We start from the raw sequence: 17,025 nt of genomic DNA, 5'->3' as shown, positions 1-17,025 counted from the left end.
ACCAACACTTTATTGAGGTGAAGCAGACACAGCCAGCAACACAAGTACTGAGAAAAAGGTGGGCTAATTTTCCCCTGAAAAGATTCAATTGAATCTTGTTTGGAAAATAGAACCTGTACTCTCTCGGAGAAGCAAAATAAACAAATTACGTGTCTGTAAAATTATCCATATCTTCTTCATCTTTTTTTATACTTCACTTCCCACTAACCAGATGGCAGTCAGATTTCAGACACAGGGTTCTGGAAGACAATCAAGGAACAAGATTGCTTTTTTAGGAAGGGGGGATTGGTTTAAAAAGATGTCAAATTAAGGGCACACACACACACACACACCAACAGGTGTATGTTCTCCTGACTGCCTGTGTGTGTGTTGCTGTTGGTTCAGGCGTGGCCAGTGTTAGTGGCACTTGCTGTGAGGCGATGAGGTCATGTACAGAAATCTGTCTCACAGCACCCCTGACGGAGGTCAACAGCACAATCCCTGCCGCACGGGTTGATACTGGGACTCATGAATGTTTGATTAGTCTATTATCCGAGCCGGGCGGAGACATTCATCCCTCGTTTCTGGAATTCAAATATTCTTTTAAGTCTGACATTTCCCCCACACTGTCTGAGGCACACCCCCAATTTGACTCTCTCACACTGCTTGGCTTCATCTGCAATGCTGCCATCTCACTGCAGGACAATCACACAGAATGCGTTGTTTTTAAGACCGGTGCAAGTGCAAGCACTGTATGGTCTCAGGTGGGTGGAACTGGGAAATTGATACTCAGTCATTCCGACATTCCTCTTCCTCCTCTGCAGTGAGGATAAGAATCTGACCATCCATCTTTGTGTCTTACCCATCTCTGCTCGTGGTAGCAAGCGCGGCTACCTGGCAGTTAGAGACAACAAGAACAAAGTAGGAACATTACTTTAATCTGTTGCTGCCGTTAATTTCTACCTCTGCCATCATCCAGCAGGCACGGCTTTGTGCATCTCAGCTTTCCCCTCATGAACAATCCATCACTGTTAGTGCTCCTCTCCAGAGCACGCTTGCGCCTTTCTTTTTTCACCTGCTCGCTACTATGCTCTGCTTTCAGAAGATGACGCTCGCTGAGAGGACTGGAACACATTGTGTCCCAGTGTCATCATCTTCACGCTCCTCCCATTGGCATAAAACATATGTGAGCAGTAGCACACTTGTGAGGGAACAAGCTACCCTGCATTTTTATATGGATCCCTTTAATGGGCCTTCAGCAGTACATCCAGAATCTGTAATTTGATACCTGCTGTCGGGCTCCGTTTGTGATTACATAGGAAAATGACTTGACCTGTAATGAACTGTAAAACTAATGACATCTGTGTGAAATTAGTCAACTTGAAAGCAAACTGTTGTACATGAAGCCCCATCAAGCGTGATATTAAAATGTCCACTTTTACATCTTTCCGCCCAAGCTCTGTAAGAGCCCAGGCTGTTGGGCCCATCGTGATGGAAACCTGAAGCTAATGACTCAAACAGACGGCTGTAGGCATTAGACAACTTCATTTATGAAACAGTCAACCTCCCGTGTAGCGATACATTCATATTACCCTGCCTCACTTGAGAGACGCACTGCTGTCACAGACACTGAGCAATGCTGATGTCCCTTCCTACCTGCATTCATCTTACTCCCAGGAGGTAATGGTCTTCTCAGGTCATTTGCACATTAGGGTCTCGATCACTCTTCTCACCCACCTGCAATCCTGCGAAGTGCTGGTCCTCCGCAGCACATAGAGGGATGTTGAGAAGGAAAACATACACACTGAATCATTCATGTGCACTGCATTTGGAGCCCAGTGTTGCCTGTGGCTTAACATGTCAGCAGAGGGCTGCTACTGAATATGCAACGTATTTGGATGATTTCTGTGAAGAATTTCTAGGTTTGAGGTTGATTTGATTATTAGCCTTGGAGGAATTTGCTTGCGTAATGACGCTGAATGCAGTAGCAAGGAGTGATTAAAGCAGAGTAAAAAAGCATAACATTTCTGGTAAATTTTGGGGAAACTAATTGACAGGTTGCAATAACAGCGTAATTAATTATTTTTTGGTAAGTAAAGCAGAAAACTCCCGAATTTAGGGAGCTGTTTATCTTATGGCTTTACTTCCAGTTACTTCTCAAAAGTAGATTTTCACATATAGGATGTATGGAGCTTCTGAAACTTTGTCATATTTGTTTTTTGAATGTATCTTGAATTGAAGTAAAGCTGAAATTCTTGTTTTTTTTGCACCCAGTTCTTTGAAATTTTTTTAAGTCAGTTCTCTTCATTGTAAATATACTCACTGAAGTCACAGTTCCACAAACATGCCGCCATGTCTTTCATCACTCGAGTTTCCATGCTTTGGTTTGGACAACAATCAAACCTGGGCTCAGGGATCATTTTTAGAGACTCTGAATCAATGAGGTTATAGAATAGTTCAGAAACCGATTCCATTATCCGTAAGTTTTAGCCTGCCATTTTGAGTTCATCCTCCAGCAATTATAACAGCGAATCTTAATTTCATTACATTCACATCATTACAAATAGAATAATAAAAATGTAATAGTGTAAGGGTGACAGGGGACAGTTTTCATTGCATAACATGTGTAGCTGTATTTGTGCAGAATTGTTTGAGTACTTTTTCTTCAGCAAAGCCTCTGAATATTGATTATACCACTGACAAATGCAATCAAATTAGAAATATTATTTCAGTTTCTACATCTTGTATTGATTTGGATCATTTTTATATTCTGTTTTTTTTGGGTGACTGCTGTACAGGGACTATAGATGAAAAATAGCCTTTTGGTTCATTCTGGCACATCTAAAACAATGATGATTAAAGTTGGTCCTTTCACATTTTGCTGAATGGTGCTACCAAAGTCTGCATGTACGACTGCAGTTCTCAACTCTGTCCTCACCACTGAAACTAAATCTGTTCCTTATTCGTCAGAGAACAAGGTGATGTAAAGATTCTGGTGATCACATTAACATTTGATTACACAAGGATAAGGTTGAACTCTGTATTTATTGCTGGAACACTCTCTAGTTTGAAACTGAGGAATGGGCTGGCATCTTTAATCAACTAAGTGATCCAGCGAATATTTGAGCAACATTACTGGTCCAAAAAACTGTCAGTCACCATTAGATGAACATACAATGACACACATAAATTACTCTTAGTGTTGAAACAGTGCTTCAAAACCTGGGACAAAACATGGGCTGACCAGGTCACTGCAACTGGTATCTGTTGAGCACAAGGAATGTTGGTGTTTCAAGTCATTTTAGTTTTGACATGTGGGTGCTGCTCTTTGTACAGCTCACTGTAAACCTTTGAAACCATTTATGTAGCTTGAGGGGCTGCACGGTGGTGTGGTGGTCAGCACCATCACCTCACAGCAAGAGGGTTCCAGGTTCAATTCCCATCAGGGGCCTTTCTGTGTGGAGTTTGCATGTTCTCTCTGGGTACTCCAGCTTCCTCCCACTGTCACAGGTTAATTGGTGTCTCTAAATCATCCCTAGAAGTGAGTGTGAGCATGTGTGGTTGTGTGGCCCTGTGATGGACTGGGTACCTGTCCAGGGTGTACCCTGCCTCTCGCCCAATGACAGCTGGGATAGGCTCCAGCTCCCCAGCAACCCTGAATTTAGATTAAGCAGTATAGAAAATGGATGGATGGATGTAGTTTGAGTCTGTATGTATTTGTGATTACATTTTTTTTTCTGCATTAAAGCACTGATTCATCTGCTTAAATAGACAAGCCAACCCTGGTTGACTGAGAGGGAGACTTCTGTTTGGAGACTTTATGTCACTGTTTTCAGCTAAATGTTTAGCTTTGGGCCCCTGATTGTACTGCCTGTGAAATGACACTCGAGTTGTCTATGAGTGTAACAGGCTGAGTTTTGGTTTTACCTTGAGCGTAGTCATGTCTGGCTTTCTAATGGAGGACAGAGACATTAATGTGCTGGAGTGACTTGATTCCATTTGACACATCTGCTTTAACTGAATGCAGCCTGTTTGTGCTAAGGCAAACCATCAAATGCATTTCACATTAATGTGAGAAAGATAATAAAAAATACACCAGTGGCTGTTGCTGAGGTCCATAATCTTAAAGTGTTTCTCCAGGGTTCAGCATCACACTGTGACCCTCAGCTACTCGCGTTCACTCGATATGAAACTACTCCCTGCATTTTTCACAAGCTATTTGGCAAACAGAGGTCGCAGAGGATGTGTAGTGCATTTGGTCACGACGTGAAAGCATTAGCCGCTGCCAGCAGGAGTGTAATTATATATGAAACAGGGCTTTGAAAGAAGTACATCACGATGGCACGTTGAAAGTAGGCCAATAAGTGGAGTCTTCAGAGAAGTCCTATTTATTCCTCACCCACTTCAAATGTGTGACTTCTTATTTGAAGTTGTGAAATACTCCAAGGTCAGTGTAACTATTTCAAGACTATTAAAAATAACATTAAACACAGGACAGTTGAACATGCGAAAACAAATCTCCAGGGCAGGTTCTTAGAAAGAAGTATTCTTTCTTTGTTTTTCTGCTCAGTGTGTGCTCACTGTTTTCTGTCTTTCAGGTATGGTGACATGGTGCCAAAAACTATCGTGGGGAAGGTGTTTGGGTCCATATGCTCTCTGAGTGGGGTGCTGGTCATTGCCTTGCCTGTCCCTGTCATAGTGTCAAACTTCAGCCGTATCTACCACCAAAGCCAGCGGGCAGAGAAACGACGAGCGCAGAGGGTACTCCCTTTTCTCTTTATTTTGCTTCTCTTTGCCCTTTTTTTCCTCTTTTCGTCTCATCCGCACAAAACAGTTTGACAGGGCAAACGCTATCTTCCAGAATAATAATATTTTACTGTGCTTGTGTGTGTCTGTGTGTGTGTTGAGTGGGTTAAACTTTCTTGAGTGCATTACAGTGGGAGAAAGAAATAATAGAGGGAATGACTTTAACTGAGAAAATGATCTTCAGAGTATTGTGTCAGCAGCTTTTCCGTACCAAAATGTGCATTTTTTTTCTCCCTTAAAGGCTTTGCTAAGGCAGAATTTTCTAATCGTAGATTCAAACAGAACTTCTTACTACTAAATACTGTGGCTGCCAGAGAGACAGAGCCAATTAGTGTGACAGACAAACCGTCAGAGGCTAAAACAGAGATCTGTTTGTTCAAACAGAAAACTCGCCTTGCTAGAATCCGTGCTACGAAGACTCGAGGCACTAATGCCTATATGCGCTACAAACAAAATGGGCTCCTGATCGACTCACTGGAGGAGGTAACAGGGCCAAGCAGCAGCTTGGGAGCTGCCTGACCTGGGCCTCGCTAATACTTGCATGCCGCTCGGCTCTGGGGTTGGGGGGGGCCATGCCACAACACACACGGGAGGTGGAGGGGGGGCTTCTCATACTGTAACGCAGGGGCTGTTGTCATTCCAGTGCTTCCGTGTTATCGTCCACTCTCGTACATCACACCTCTCAGCTGCAGCATTAACATGCCTCGTCGACACTCTCTCTCTCTCTCTGTCAATACAGCAGGAGGGCCAGGCGGGCACACTTGCCTTCTGGGGGAGCACGGCCATTACAGTCACTCTGACTCATGACCAAGCTATGCATGTTTGTCCAACAGGGTTTGGAGGGGAAGGAGGGAACCAAAGGCTTACTGGAGAGTAGGTTGCCCATGGCGGCTGTCTGCTCAGCCTGCATCTCCTCTAAACTCTGTGTTTGATCTGTTCAGTGTTTTTGTGTGTGATTTCTTGAGCATCCAGGTTGTCGTGCAGACTAATACAACATACCTTTCATCCCAGAGCCGTGCAGAACTCCATCAAGTGTGTACGTGTGTGTCAGATGTGTAGTGTTGTTATGGTCTGGAATTTTGAGCTGTGTTTGGTGCAATCTGTTCGATCTGTGTCCAGGTGTGCCACTGCTGTTGCACTGAAATGAGCTCAGCTTGAATTAGACTTTTCTGGTCCTCCACACCAAAACAGTGAAAGAGTGGTGAAATCAATCCTATCGGTCAAACACGTTGTAGTCAGCCACAGTCTCCATGCATCTGTAAAACATTACCATCTCACTAGGTTCAGTAGACTGGCTGCCGTGCAACAGATCAGCATTTCAACTCAGTGCTTCGCCTTCTCTCCGCCACATCACCGAGCTCCTAGCTGTTGCCTGAGACTGTTTCTGTTCAGAGTCTGAGCGTGTTCATCTACATTGCACCTTTTTTTTTCTTCTTGTCTTTGTCTGTTTTAACTTTGTGTCTTCCAAGGCCTCCAAGGTGGCAGGACAAGCCCTGATTGGGAAAGCTGCTCACCCTCCTTTTGAGAGCCAACATCATCACCTGCTGCACTGTTTGGAGAAGACTACGGTAAAATGATTTTTTTTCTCCTTAAAATCTGTGTTTAGTAGAAATGCAATAACTTTCATTTTCACCATCTTAGTGACTAAAGTAACACTAGACAAGTTTGTGAACCTTGAAGCCATGTGCTTCTGGCTCGTTTTGAAGTACACCAACCTTTGTGATGCACGTTCCCCGGCCTGAAGCTGCTCTATAACGCCCAGAGGTTGAGATACTGCACTTCAGGACTTTGCTTTCCTGCACCAACATGATGCACTTTTGCTTACAGTATCACATAACGCACCAGAACGCACCAGCAACTAGATAAAAACACACTTTTGCCATACTGAAAAAAAAAGACAAATTGGATACTGTCACCATTACAAATAAAGTTGAAGTGGAAAAAAAGACTGTTGTTATTTAAAAATAAAGTCATTACAAGGGTAAAGAAATTGCCTCATTTTCTAGCTTCTTCCGATCTTTCACTCAACCTACAACTCTGGGATGTAACGCTGCTGTTTTAAAAACTAACCCCGTACATGCAATGCTTACAAGTACAAGAAATTGCATTTTTGTATGCTATGATATACGTGGTAAACAAACATGCTCATTAAAAGACAAAACAAATAAATAAAATGTTCCAGTTCATTTGTAATGCAGTTTGCTTTTTCTGACTTATATTTTTGAAGGATTTGAATATGCCATCTGTGTGAAATCAATACATTTGCAACATAATTCTCATCGTATATATTACAGTGCAGAGTGTTGCAAGATAGCAGAGAACATTTGAAAGGCTGCAAAAAGAGTTTGATGTGAAATTTGCTAAAACCGACCAAATGTTTTTTCATGAGACGTTAGTCTGAAAGGGACCTGAGGAGACTAACTGAGGCTTCATCTGTGAGGCAGAAACAATAAAGATAAGGTTCTGGAACATGAATAAAAAAAAACACTGATGTTGTAATGTTTAGTCACGACACTGAGCAAAATGCCTTGAGAATTTAAACATGTTTAATTGGTTTTCCTATAGGACTTAATCACAGCTCGTCTGATTTGCAGCCTTCAGAGTGAATTAATTACGATCGTATTATTTTCATGAATTCAAACCCACGTGTCAGCTACTTCACCAACTGATTCAAAGCAAAGCAAACTAATGAGTTATTACTCTCTCATAGCAACAATTACACCAACTCTGAGTCTATGAACTCTTTCCAGAAGTAAAATCCAATCCGATGTTTATTCTTGTCCTGTGTCTTGCTCGTACACTTTATCTCTTCTTCTGTGCTTCCTCTCATAGTCCTCACATCCGATCCTTTCAGTGCCATGTAACCCCACTTACTGTCGTCGAGTCTAGTTGCTGCATCTGCCAGAGTATTTATTTTAAAAGCTTTATTCATAGTGGCAACTCTGTCCTTTTTTTTTTCTTTTTTGCCTTAATTTATCATGACAAAATTGTGCTGTTATCTAATTGCTGGTGTATTACGTGGTAAAGTAAAGCAAAATGGCGTTGTGTCATGCAGGAAACCAATGTAAATGCAGCAGCTCATCCCCCGGGCTTCTGATCAGTTTAAGGCAAAATTGAGTCTTTTCAGACTCATTTCAAAATTGAGTCCGAAGCACGTAGTTTTAAGGTTCACAGACTTCTCTTGTGTTGCTTTAAAATGGCTTTCCGAAAACAAAAAACCTTGTTCCTTTTATATATAATTGCGTCATATGTTATAATTGTAAATAGAAGTGAGTTATTTTCATCCGTGCTCAAACGGTAGAATCTATTTAATAAGCAGGGCTTGTTAGAAATAGCTCTAAATGGGGTTGGGAAATGCTGAGTCCCCTTGCCAGCAACTTGCTAAAGATAACACGACTCTGTCTGCCAGTAACATTATTTCTTCCAAACAAACCAGCCCACCTCAGTTTATACGATCTATAAATTAGAAATGTAAGAGCTTCTTTAATGCATGGCTGTGACATGATTTCTACACTCAGAGTCCTAAGCCCTGTCCAGGGACATGGAGATAGTTGATCCTCCTTCTGGTAGGAGGCTTGTCTGGGAAAAGCTCTGTAATGGTTACATACCATTCAGATGGCAATGCAGATGTTTACATCAGGCCTTCCACAATGTGTATTTTAGATGAAGGACAGAGAGAAGAGCAGCAGAAACATAGAGGAAGTATGAGTATCGACGCGTGATTCAAGGCTTGGTATCGGATCCTGCATGCCTGGTGTCGCACTGCCACCTGCTGGCCAGGCCCAAAACACACGTGAAGGCTGACCTTCAAGTCATGCTCATTTGTCAGAGATAACAGTTGTGTTTTCACAGATGGCACTTAATATGGACATCTGGGCCAATATAGTCCTATTCCCCTGATGATTCATTTTCCAATTATCAAACAATTTTCTTACGGCTTCTGTTCAGTCCGCTTAGTCTTCGCTGTGAAACAACTTTACTCATTATTTAGATGTAAAAGAGTGAGTCACGAGCAACACTGACTCCAAATTTCCACCCTCGTCCTCTGCAGAATCATGAGTTTGTGGACGAGCAGACGTTTCAGGCCAACTGCATGGAGATCTCTGTGGTGAACAAGTCGGGCTCCCGTGCCTCCTCGCTGTCCTCGTCTCCACATGGCCTCAGCTCGTGCTGCTCTCGACGCCACCGGAAGAAGAACAGCTTCAGCCTGCCCAGCACAAACAACCAGGAGCTCAGCACCATACAAATAAGAGAGAGGCCAGTGCCCAACAGGTAGTCTGTCTGGGGTTTTTTTGCTCTATCTCTGTTTCCCTTGACACACATTAAATAGACACATGCAGACTGTGAATCCTAGAGGCACTTAGATCAGATACACCTGACTGATTCCATGCAAGGAAATTAAATTATTGATTGAATGTGACAGAATCTGTAGACAGTTTTGACTTGATTTGTGCAAGTTTGCCGATATCTGTATTCTGAAAAAATATTTGTAATGAAATCAAAGAACAGCCTCGTAAACGAACATGTTGCAGAAAATGCTGATGAAGACATACAATGCAAATCGAAAGACTTCAAAAAGTGAACAGATATTTTATATTTAATTAGATTTTATAAATAAATGAAATTCCAAATGCTAAAACTGAGAAAAAAATGGCTATTTTCCAAAACATATGCTTATTTTGAAATTGATACCACCATCACTGTGGGGACTGAAACATTTCAACTATCTAAACATTCTTTACTGTAAAAATAGCAAAAGATTTTATTATTCAAGTTAGATAGTAATATAAAAGCATTTTGTTTTCAGACCTAAACAAATGTGTCTGAAGAGACTTTTCAAATGTGGGTACACACACTAAAAAAAGCCAGTTTATTCCTTGCTTATTGCAAGTAGTACCTGGTTATCCTCAGTGCTCCGAGGGCTGCAGTGTATAAAGAGCAGGTCCAGTGACTAACTCTACCTGCCAGGGGCATCACACTGTATTCTGTAGGCTGTTTTTGAACTCACCTTCTCATAATTACAAATTTTAGAGATAGTTAGACTACTATAGATTGATCAGTGTCTTTTTGCCCCTGAGTTGTTGCTCGAGCAACACTACATTATAAACTGTCGTGGAAAACTCTACAGTACATGGGCCCAGGAACACCCCTCTAGAGGTTTTCGTTTGTCACCACCGTTCAATGCTGCTCCCAAAAAAAAAGAAAATTCAACTTCTCCCATGAAAAGGAAAAAAAAACACATATTCACAGCATCAAGGCTTTTAAAGGATCATACCAATTGAGCTGCCAAAGATGTAATCTTTTTCAGAGAAGGCTTTGCTCATTTCAGTGAAATCATGACAAACCACATTCTGCCAACATTACAACAGCAGTACTCTGTAGGAAGAGCCCAAGTGCTGACAGATCATGGCACAAAAAGTCCCCAGATGGTTAGTTGAAATCCCATATCAACCAAGAATGTATGTATGTACAGTATGTATCAGTATTAGCTTAATCCATAAATATGTTTTACAATGTGTCTTAACTTTTTGTTTTGAAATTTGGCTGTGAACAGTGAAATATCTCACTGTAGATCACATGCACATAAAGTTCACAGAGATTTCTAATGAGTTAAGTTTCTCACATTTCTTGTGTGAAACATGTTTTTGCTTAGAACAAAGTTTTTTTCTAACAGTATGAAGCATGTGTAAACAGAGTGTGATTGAAGACGCAGTTTATTCAGTCACAGCTGTTGGTTTCATACAGTGTTCTAATCGGGTGTATTTTCTGTCGGCAAATATTTCTCTAAAATATTTCTCTTAAGAGGATTTTGAACTCTCATAAAAATTGGCTTCTGTACTTATATAAGAATGTGTAAAGGGACTCTTAGAGTGTATTACGAGCTCTGTGTAATACATTTTACAAGGTCAGACTTCTCAGCCTCTCTCAATCTGATTTTCTCTCACAGCCGCTCCTGCCTGAATGCAAAACTTGATGAGACTGTGCCCTTGAAATGTGATGAACCTTACATCACCCCCTCCATGGTCAGGCTATCTGCCCCCGTGGTGACCTCATCAGACGAGGATGGCTCCACCACCACGTATTCTCAGAGCAACATTGTCAGAGTATCTGCCTTGTAGATGTCATCCCTATCTGATCTGATCAGCTAACTGGTCTCAAGATACACCAGATGCTGAGGAGAGGGACCACCGAGCATCAACCTGCCATAATCTGGAGGGATTATAAGATTAACAGAGGTTGGGTTTTTTTTCAAGTCGTGATCTCATCTGATGTCAAACTCTGCATGGTATTGAAATGATGTGGACAGCTGTCATGGAAGTTGAAGTGAACCAGCAGATTTTGCGTCACTAAGCACAGCAGAGGTGTTGGGAAAGTGTGGTTGTCATTGTTGCCTAAACATACTGAGAAAAAAAAAAAAACACTTTATTTTTGAATATGTAATGTAGTTGTATTTGTCGTCTCTGATTCAAAGGGGGGGAAGGCAGATTGTTAGGGGTCATTCTAAATGGCCTCTGGTGACAAAGCACATGCATTGATTACCCGAAGACCATCTTTGTGAATATTAGATCTGTTTGACATTCACCCCTCTCACCACCCTGTTCCATAGATTGTTTCTGAAACCTCTCAGTGAATACGTTCTCATCTTTCCTTCACTGTTGTAAATCCAGAAAACTTACATCCACTGCAATGGATGGCTGCTGTGAATATTCATTAACTGACTCATTAACTGGTTGATCGTCATCGCTTGATGAGTAAAATATACAACACATCCTGACATGTTTGTGAAATGTGCAAGTGAAAAACAAAATGACAAAATCTGTGTTATCTTACATATCTGACATTCTGGATGTGTGTTAAAGCCACTGTTAACAATTGATATTGAGAACTATACAGGGTATGTATTAGTTAGGGCACAAGGTAAATATGTAACTGAATGTTCTCGGCAACTGATACTAACCCTAATGTGGACACACACTGTAGTAATGACCTGAAAAACCTTATGAAAGAGTGTTGAACATCAATTCCATGACTTCCTCATAAATGATAATATTCAAAAGCAAGACTTGGTAGACTCCATTGTGTTAAAAAGCCATTTTGTGTATTTTTCATATTGTAAATATCTCAGTTAAGACTTTATCAAATGCATTTGAAGTTGGCTCCTCTTATTTCTAGATTTAGTTCAACAGTTTGTTGGCAAACTATTTCTGTCTGTTAACCGATTGAATTGAGGATTTGCATGCTGTCATTGCCGAATTCTGTTTTATTAAAGTGTGTCTCTGCTTCTTGTTGGAGGTTTGTCAGTAAAAAAAAAACAAAAAAAAACAGATCAATGGAGGGAAACACAATGAGGCTGATGTGTTCTGGTGTATTTTCTTCAACACCTTGCTTTTAATTAAATACAAATTTTGTCAAGGACTGCAAAGATTTTGGGTAGGGAAACAGGAAAACACAATCACACATTGTGCATTTGATGCAGTGGATAGAATAAACAGTGTAGCTCTACTGAAGCATCCACGAAACGACCCATGTCTTTTTTTTTTTTTTTTTTAGACATGCATTTCAATTAGGATGATTTCTTAATGTTTTTTCCTGATTACTCCAACAGCATCACTAATAGCAGGTTTAGATAATAAGGATGTGCTGCTGGAGAACATGTGAGGGCCTGACTCGCCCAGCGGTGGGTCCTGGAAGCATGGTCTCTAGAGACAGGCAAGCTGGCCTTGGTGATTGTTTGACTGAGAGCTTCACAGCGTCTCTCCAGCTGAGCTCACTGTGTTGATGTGGGCAGCTCCTCACAGCAAGAGTCGTGTCTGGGCTGCCATAGTAAGCAACTGCTGAGAAGTTAGCTGCAGAAAATCTAAGATAACACAGCAGCATATTAAATAATAATAATAAATTCATACTTGTGGCATGTCCGATTCAGATCCATTGATAGTTCAATATGCAGCTGCATATGTACAAATGTGGTCATTTAGTCTGGTATCATCATGATGTGGAGACTTTATCATTTCTTATTGAATCTGGATTTAATCCAGCTTCTCATCTTATAAAACTCTGACCGGAACTGAGGGTTTACTGCAGCGTAGGTTATCGGGTCACTCAGTGAGGTGATGCAGGCAACAGACACCGACAGGATCTCCAGGTCCTGAAAAATTTTCGTCTGAAATAACAATAGAGAATTTGCAAGGTGTTAGAGATCCCTAGATAGGCCTTTTCTCGTAGAGCAAACAGTTTTCAGCCATGGGTCTACATGTACAGACATGCTCGACCAAATATCAAAGTATATGATGCCACCATGTGGAAACATGTTATAATATATCTTTATATTGTTATAAGGGATACTATAAAGACTTACCTCTGTATTCTTGTTTTTGTGAAAGAGAAAATTTACCAGGATAGTTGTGATCAGAGGTAACCAAAATATGAGGAAGGTTAAAATGATGTAGCCAGCACGCTTGGCCATTTTGCTTTCTTTCTTTTTTCTTGCTCTCTCTTTACTTGATTTTGAAGGCATTATGCAAACAGCACCTTCTACCTCTACGGGTTGTTTTATAGCTTCATTGCTTGTGACTGGAGGTGGTGAGGACACTTGATCTAATGAAGCAACAGCCTGAGCTTCTTCTCCGTTCACGTTCTTGGCTGGTTTCAGATCAGTCACCAAGACAGAGGTAGATTCAGGATCCTGTAACTGTGGAGACAAAACAACAAGGTGGCTTGTCTCTTTGGCTCCTTTGTCAGTTTGTTGTCTTTCTCTGGCCTGCGTTTCTGTGTTAGAATTGCTTGACACTTTCTGCATTGTTGTGTTTGAGCTCTCAACATTAGTAACAGCGTCTTGATAAGACACGTTTTTTTCAATTTTCACAGAACAGGGGCTGGATTGTTTTGTTTTTAAAGGTTTCTCCACAGCCTGCAGAGCAACATGCATTGCAAAAAGGTGAGGTTGTTGTGTTTCCACATGACTCCTCTCCTCTGGATTTTTTAATCCTTTTTTCTCTTCAGACCCGATGGAGACACATTGTGGAGCTTCTCCCGAGGTGAGCGTAGGATTATCCTTGAATGGATTTGTTTCAGCCTGTGCTTGAGCAACACTTATCCTAAGGATCTGCCCTGGCTCAGATTTTCCATTTCCATTTTCCACAACTGTGATTTCTTCTGTCTTTTGCTTATCTTCTGTCAAGTCCATTTTTGGGACTGAAGTACCTTCATCAAATATTTTGCGATTGTGTGATCTCAAAAGGGCAAATATGCGAGCATAGAATCCAATGATAATCGTGAAGCAGGCTGCCCAAAGTGGAAGCAGCATGTAAACTCCAATGGTGTCATAGGAGAGCATTGTTCCTCTCTGACTTCCTTGGCATCTCACATAAACAGGCGAGTCTTTAAAAAATATCAGACAAAAAACAGCCACCAGAATAGCCAAGCTCCACGTGAGAGGAATCAGTACCATGATCCGTCTTTTTCGTTGGCTGGCTTTGAAGGGTTGTGCAATTGCCTGGTATCTCTCTGCACTTATGCATGCCAGAGTCAACAACTGGATACAGCAGCTGAAAGAGAAAGAGGCCATTTGTGTGTCACAGATCAGATCGTCCACAGCCTCTCTTTGATACACTGTCATGATAATTATTAGTAGAATGGGGCAGTCAATTACACAGCGCAGAGAGTCTATGACAGCAAGATTCACCACCAGTGCATTGATAGAAGTTTGCAGAGACTTTTGGTGATACACTGCCAGTATGACAAAAATATTCGCTGCAACTCCCACAACAGAAGTGATTAACAGAACCAAGCTGTTTGCCACTACAAGGGCAACGTTGATGTATTCCTCCCAAATGGTGATGTTCCCAGAGTCCCATGCAGGTGTAGGCTCCCCTCTCATCTCTAAGTTCAAAGAGTCAACATGCTCAGTTGTCTGTCTTCGCTCTGTCTGCTCTGACTGAGCAAACGTCAAGCCTGCTTCTCCTGTCGCCGTGCATCTCCAATGAATGAATAATGGGTAAAGCTGCAGCTGAGACAAGTTAAACCAAAGTACCCACCCTTTTCATTATCACTCCACAGCACCCGTTGGCCACCTGGGAGGCCTCACTGTTCACATTCATTAAAAACTCTGCAGTGCATTCACAGCAGAGAAAACCGGGGGAACAAAAGATGGTTGTTAATTGAATGGCAGTTATGTCATGATTATTGCATCATTGATAAATGTATATATAAAACTTAATTAAACCAACCAGGACTTCAGATCTGAAAGGCAATAATGATGACAGTATGGCACTGCGATGCACATGAACTGCTGTCTGTTAAATTTAAAACAGTACCTCCAAAACGTTAACAACTTGGCATTATGTATGCCAGATTGATGAGTTGGGAGTTCTCGCATTGGCTCAGGAAATTATGGGAGCAGTGGTGCAGGATTATGGTATGACATTGTGTAATCCTGTTTGGAGATAAAGTGTGAAATGCTCTTTGCGTCAAATGTGAAGGCTTACGGACTATGCCAAATCTGGGATTAGATCAACACAATAAATTGTATTCCTGACCATTCTACAAATTAGAACAAGAAAACGTCTCTCAAAATCATATGGGAAATAAACTGGAAAAGAAACGGCTGAAAGATGTCCTTTTTTCCCTCTGTTTCCATCTCAGTCAGTTTCTATGGGTGGATTCTAAAGTCTGGATCCAGCCAATGATCAATATAACATCAGCGCACCATCAACAGAGACAGGATCAAATATGCTCCTTAGAATGAATAGCAGCTACAGACACTTTATTCAGAAGCAAATTGCCATTTACAATATTTGAAGTAAGTGTAGCAAACACTGACACAATCAGACTGACTATTTCATTGACAAACCCAAACCTATCAAAAAGGGCTAACATGTCTACAAAACGTTACATGGAAAATATTAAAGTGAGGGTACCAAACAGAGAGCAAAGTATGTGTCTTGCTTGCAGATTTACAAACAATGGTACAGTACAAAAGGAGGCACAATCTGCTTACAGTCTGTACTCACTATTGGAAGCCAAAGGCTTCATTTCAGTGTGAACATTAAGGGACAGATTTTATATTCACAACTCAAAAGAGCCAGCTGGAGTACTTGAAGAATCAAACATGCAAATTATCAAATCTATTAATACACTTTTTTTCTAAATCCCCTTTGTTTACAGCAACTAAAAAAGAGTGAGTAATTTTGCTTTATCTTCATCCAGTGATGCATTAATCCTCATGACTCATTGTGAGTTGTGGCAAGATTTTTCTGGGTTTGAATTGAGTCCAGATTTGATTTTTTTTCATCATGCTATGCTCCTCTGAACTGCCTGACGTCCCTTTGACTGTCTATCAAGACAAAAAAAAACTAAATAATATCAATAAAAAACACCAAATCATAAAGAATGATGAGACATAAGAGCAGTCAAATGAATGAATGAGTCTTTCACTCCCCATGCACAAGGTGAGCTGTGCAGCAGTCTTGCTATCAAGTGCCCCCCAAATTTGTTTTTGTATTTCTAAACTGATTTCACTGATAGAGATAATTTGCTTTGAGCATATAATGCTATTTTTGCTGTTTCTCTGCACCCGAATACATAATTGATCCCAATGCATCCAGACAGGAGCTTTTGGGTGAAATTATACCTACATACACTCCAGCAGTGTTTTGTGCAGAAGACGTCGGGAGGTTGCACCAGATGGGTAAGGGCTCAAGTTATTTTTGAAGACGTAACAAATCTAAGAATTTGCTACAGAACATGGAGCTGGTCTCTGCTGACCTAATTTTCTCTTTGCATAATAATCTTAAATAGGAAAAGATGTCAAACAGCACATCATACATAATATCAGAACTCTTGTTTCCAGTAAAAAGGCTTTTGTAATGAAAAAAAAACGTTTGCTTTATGTTTTTATTTACATTTCAATGCCTCCATACTCTGTTTGAAAACTGTGTGAAACCAGATCAGCTGCCTTTTATTCATGAACAATAGGGACTTTACTTCTTTTCTAGAATGGCCGTGATTGCTTTGCTTTGTCTTAATAAATATGCATACAAATGGAAAATTACAAACTGGAACTACAGATCTCACAAAGCATTCTTTTGATTCAGTGTTTTTCTTTCCTCACAAGAGCCCCTCTCTCAATCTGGATAGTTTCTAATAAGGCTCCAAATATCGATACAAAAATGCGACAGTTGACTCACTTGAAACAAATCACAAGAAATGAAATAGCCTCATTCAATATTCTCATTGCTACAG

At 40.9% G+C, this 17,025-nt stretch overlaps 2 protein-coding genes across 4 annotated transcripts in view; one reads left to right on the top strand and one right to left on the bottom strand.

Moving 5' to 3' along the window:
* The window catches only part of LOC142384156 (A-type voltage-gated potassium channel KCND2-like), a 43,400-nt gene extending 31,130 nt beyond the window's left edge, over positions 1 to 12,270 (top strand). For 2 of the 3 annotated variants that reach the window (XM_075470159.1, XM_075470158.1), the window contains exons 3-7: positions 4,578 to 4,740; positions 5,170 to 5,268; positions 6,255 to 6,353; positions 8,837 to 9,057; positions 10,733 to 12,270. In XM_075470159.1, coding sequence (XP_075326274.1) covers positions 4,578 to 4,740; positions 5,170 to 5,268; positions 6,255 to 6,353; positions 8,837 to 9,057; positions 10,733 to 10,904 — 754 coding nt within the window. In that variant the 3' untranslated portion in view covers positions 10,905 to 12,270. The remainder of the gene's footprint in view (positions 1 to 4,577; positions 4,741 to 5,169; positions 5,269 to 6,254; positions 6,354 to 8,836; positions 9,058 to 10,732) is intronic. The other variant, XM_075470160.1, reaches the window with a different exon arrangement.
* A 520-nt stretch (positions 12,271 to 12,790) lies between these two features.
* LOC142384882 (D(2) dopamine receptor-like) lies at positions 12,791 to 14,662 on the bottom strand. Its single transcript, XM_075471189.1, has 3 exons — positions 13,987 to 14,662; positions 13,322 to 13,425; positions 12,791 to 12,946 (listed from the first exon to the last, which is right to left on the bottom strand). Exons 1-3 carry the CDS (start codon positions 14,660 to 14,662, stop codon positions 12,791 to 12,793), a joined length of 936 nt encoding a protein of 311 aa, XP_075327304.1.
* Between the last annotated feature and the right edge of the window lie 2,363 nt (positions 14,663 to 17,025).

Source organism: Odontesthes bonariensis, chromosome 7, assembly GCF_027942865.1.
Source record: "Odontesthes bonariensis isolate fOdoBon6 chromosome 7, fOdoBon6.hap1, whole genome shotgun sequence".
Classification (NCBI taxonomy): Eukaryota; Metazoa; Chordata; class Actinopteri; order Atheriniformes; family Atherinopsidae; genus Odontesthes; species Odontesthes bonariensis.
This window is presented reverse-complemented; position numbering and strand designations above follow the sequence as displayed.

What these genes read in the sequence shown, in the direction of transcription:
- LOC142384882 (XM_075471189.1), bottom strand. Translation starts at nt 14,662, where the DNA reads ATGAGAGGGGAGCCTACACCTGCATGGGACTCTGGGAACATCACCATT. An exon ending in TCGCAAAATATTTGATGAAG is followed by an intron (nt 13,426 to 13,986) that starts GTACTTCAGTCC and finishes ATCTGAAACCAG; the next exon opens with CCAAGAACGTGAACGGAGAA. An exon ending in CTATAAAACAACCCGTAGAG is followed by an intron (nt 12,947 to 13,321) that starts GTAGAAGGTGCT and finishes TTGTTATTTCAG; the next exon opens with ACGAAAATTTTTCAGGACCT.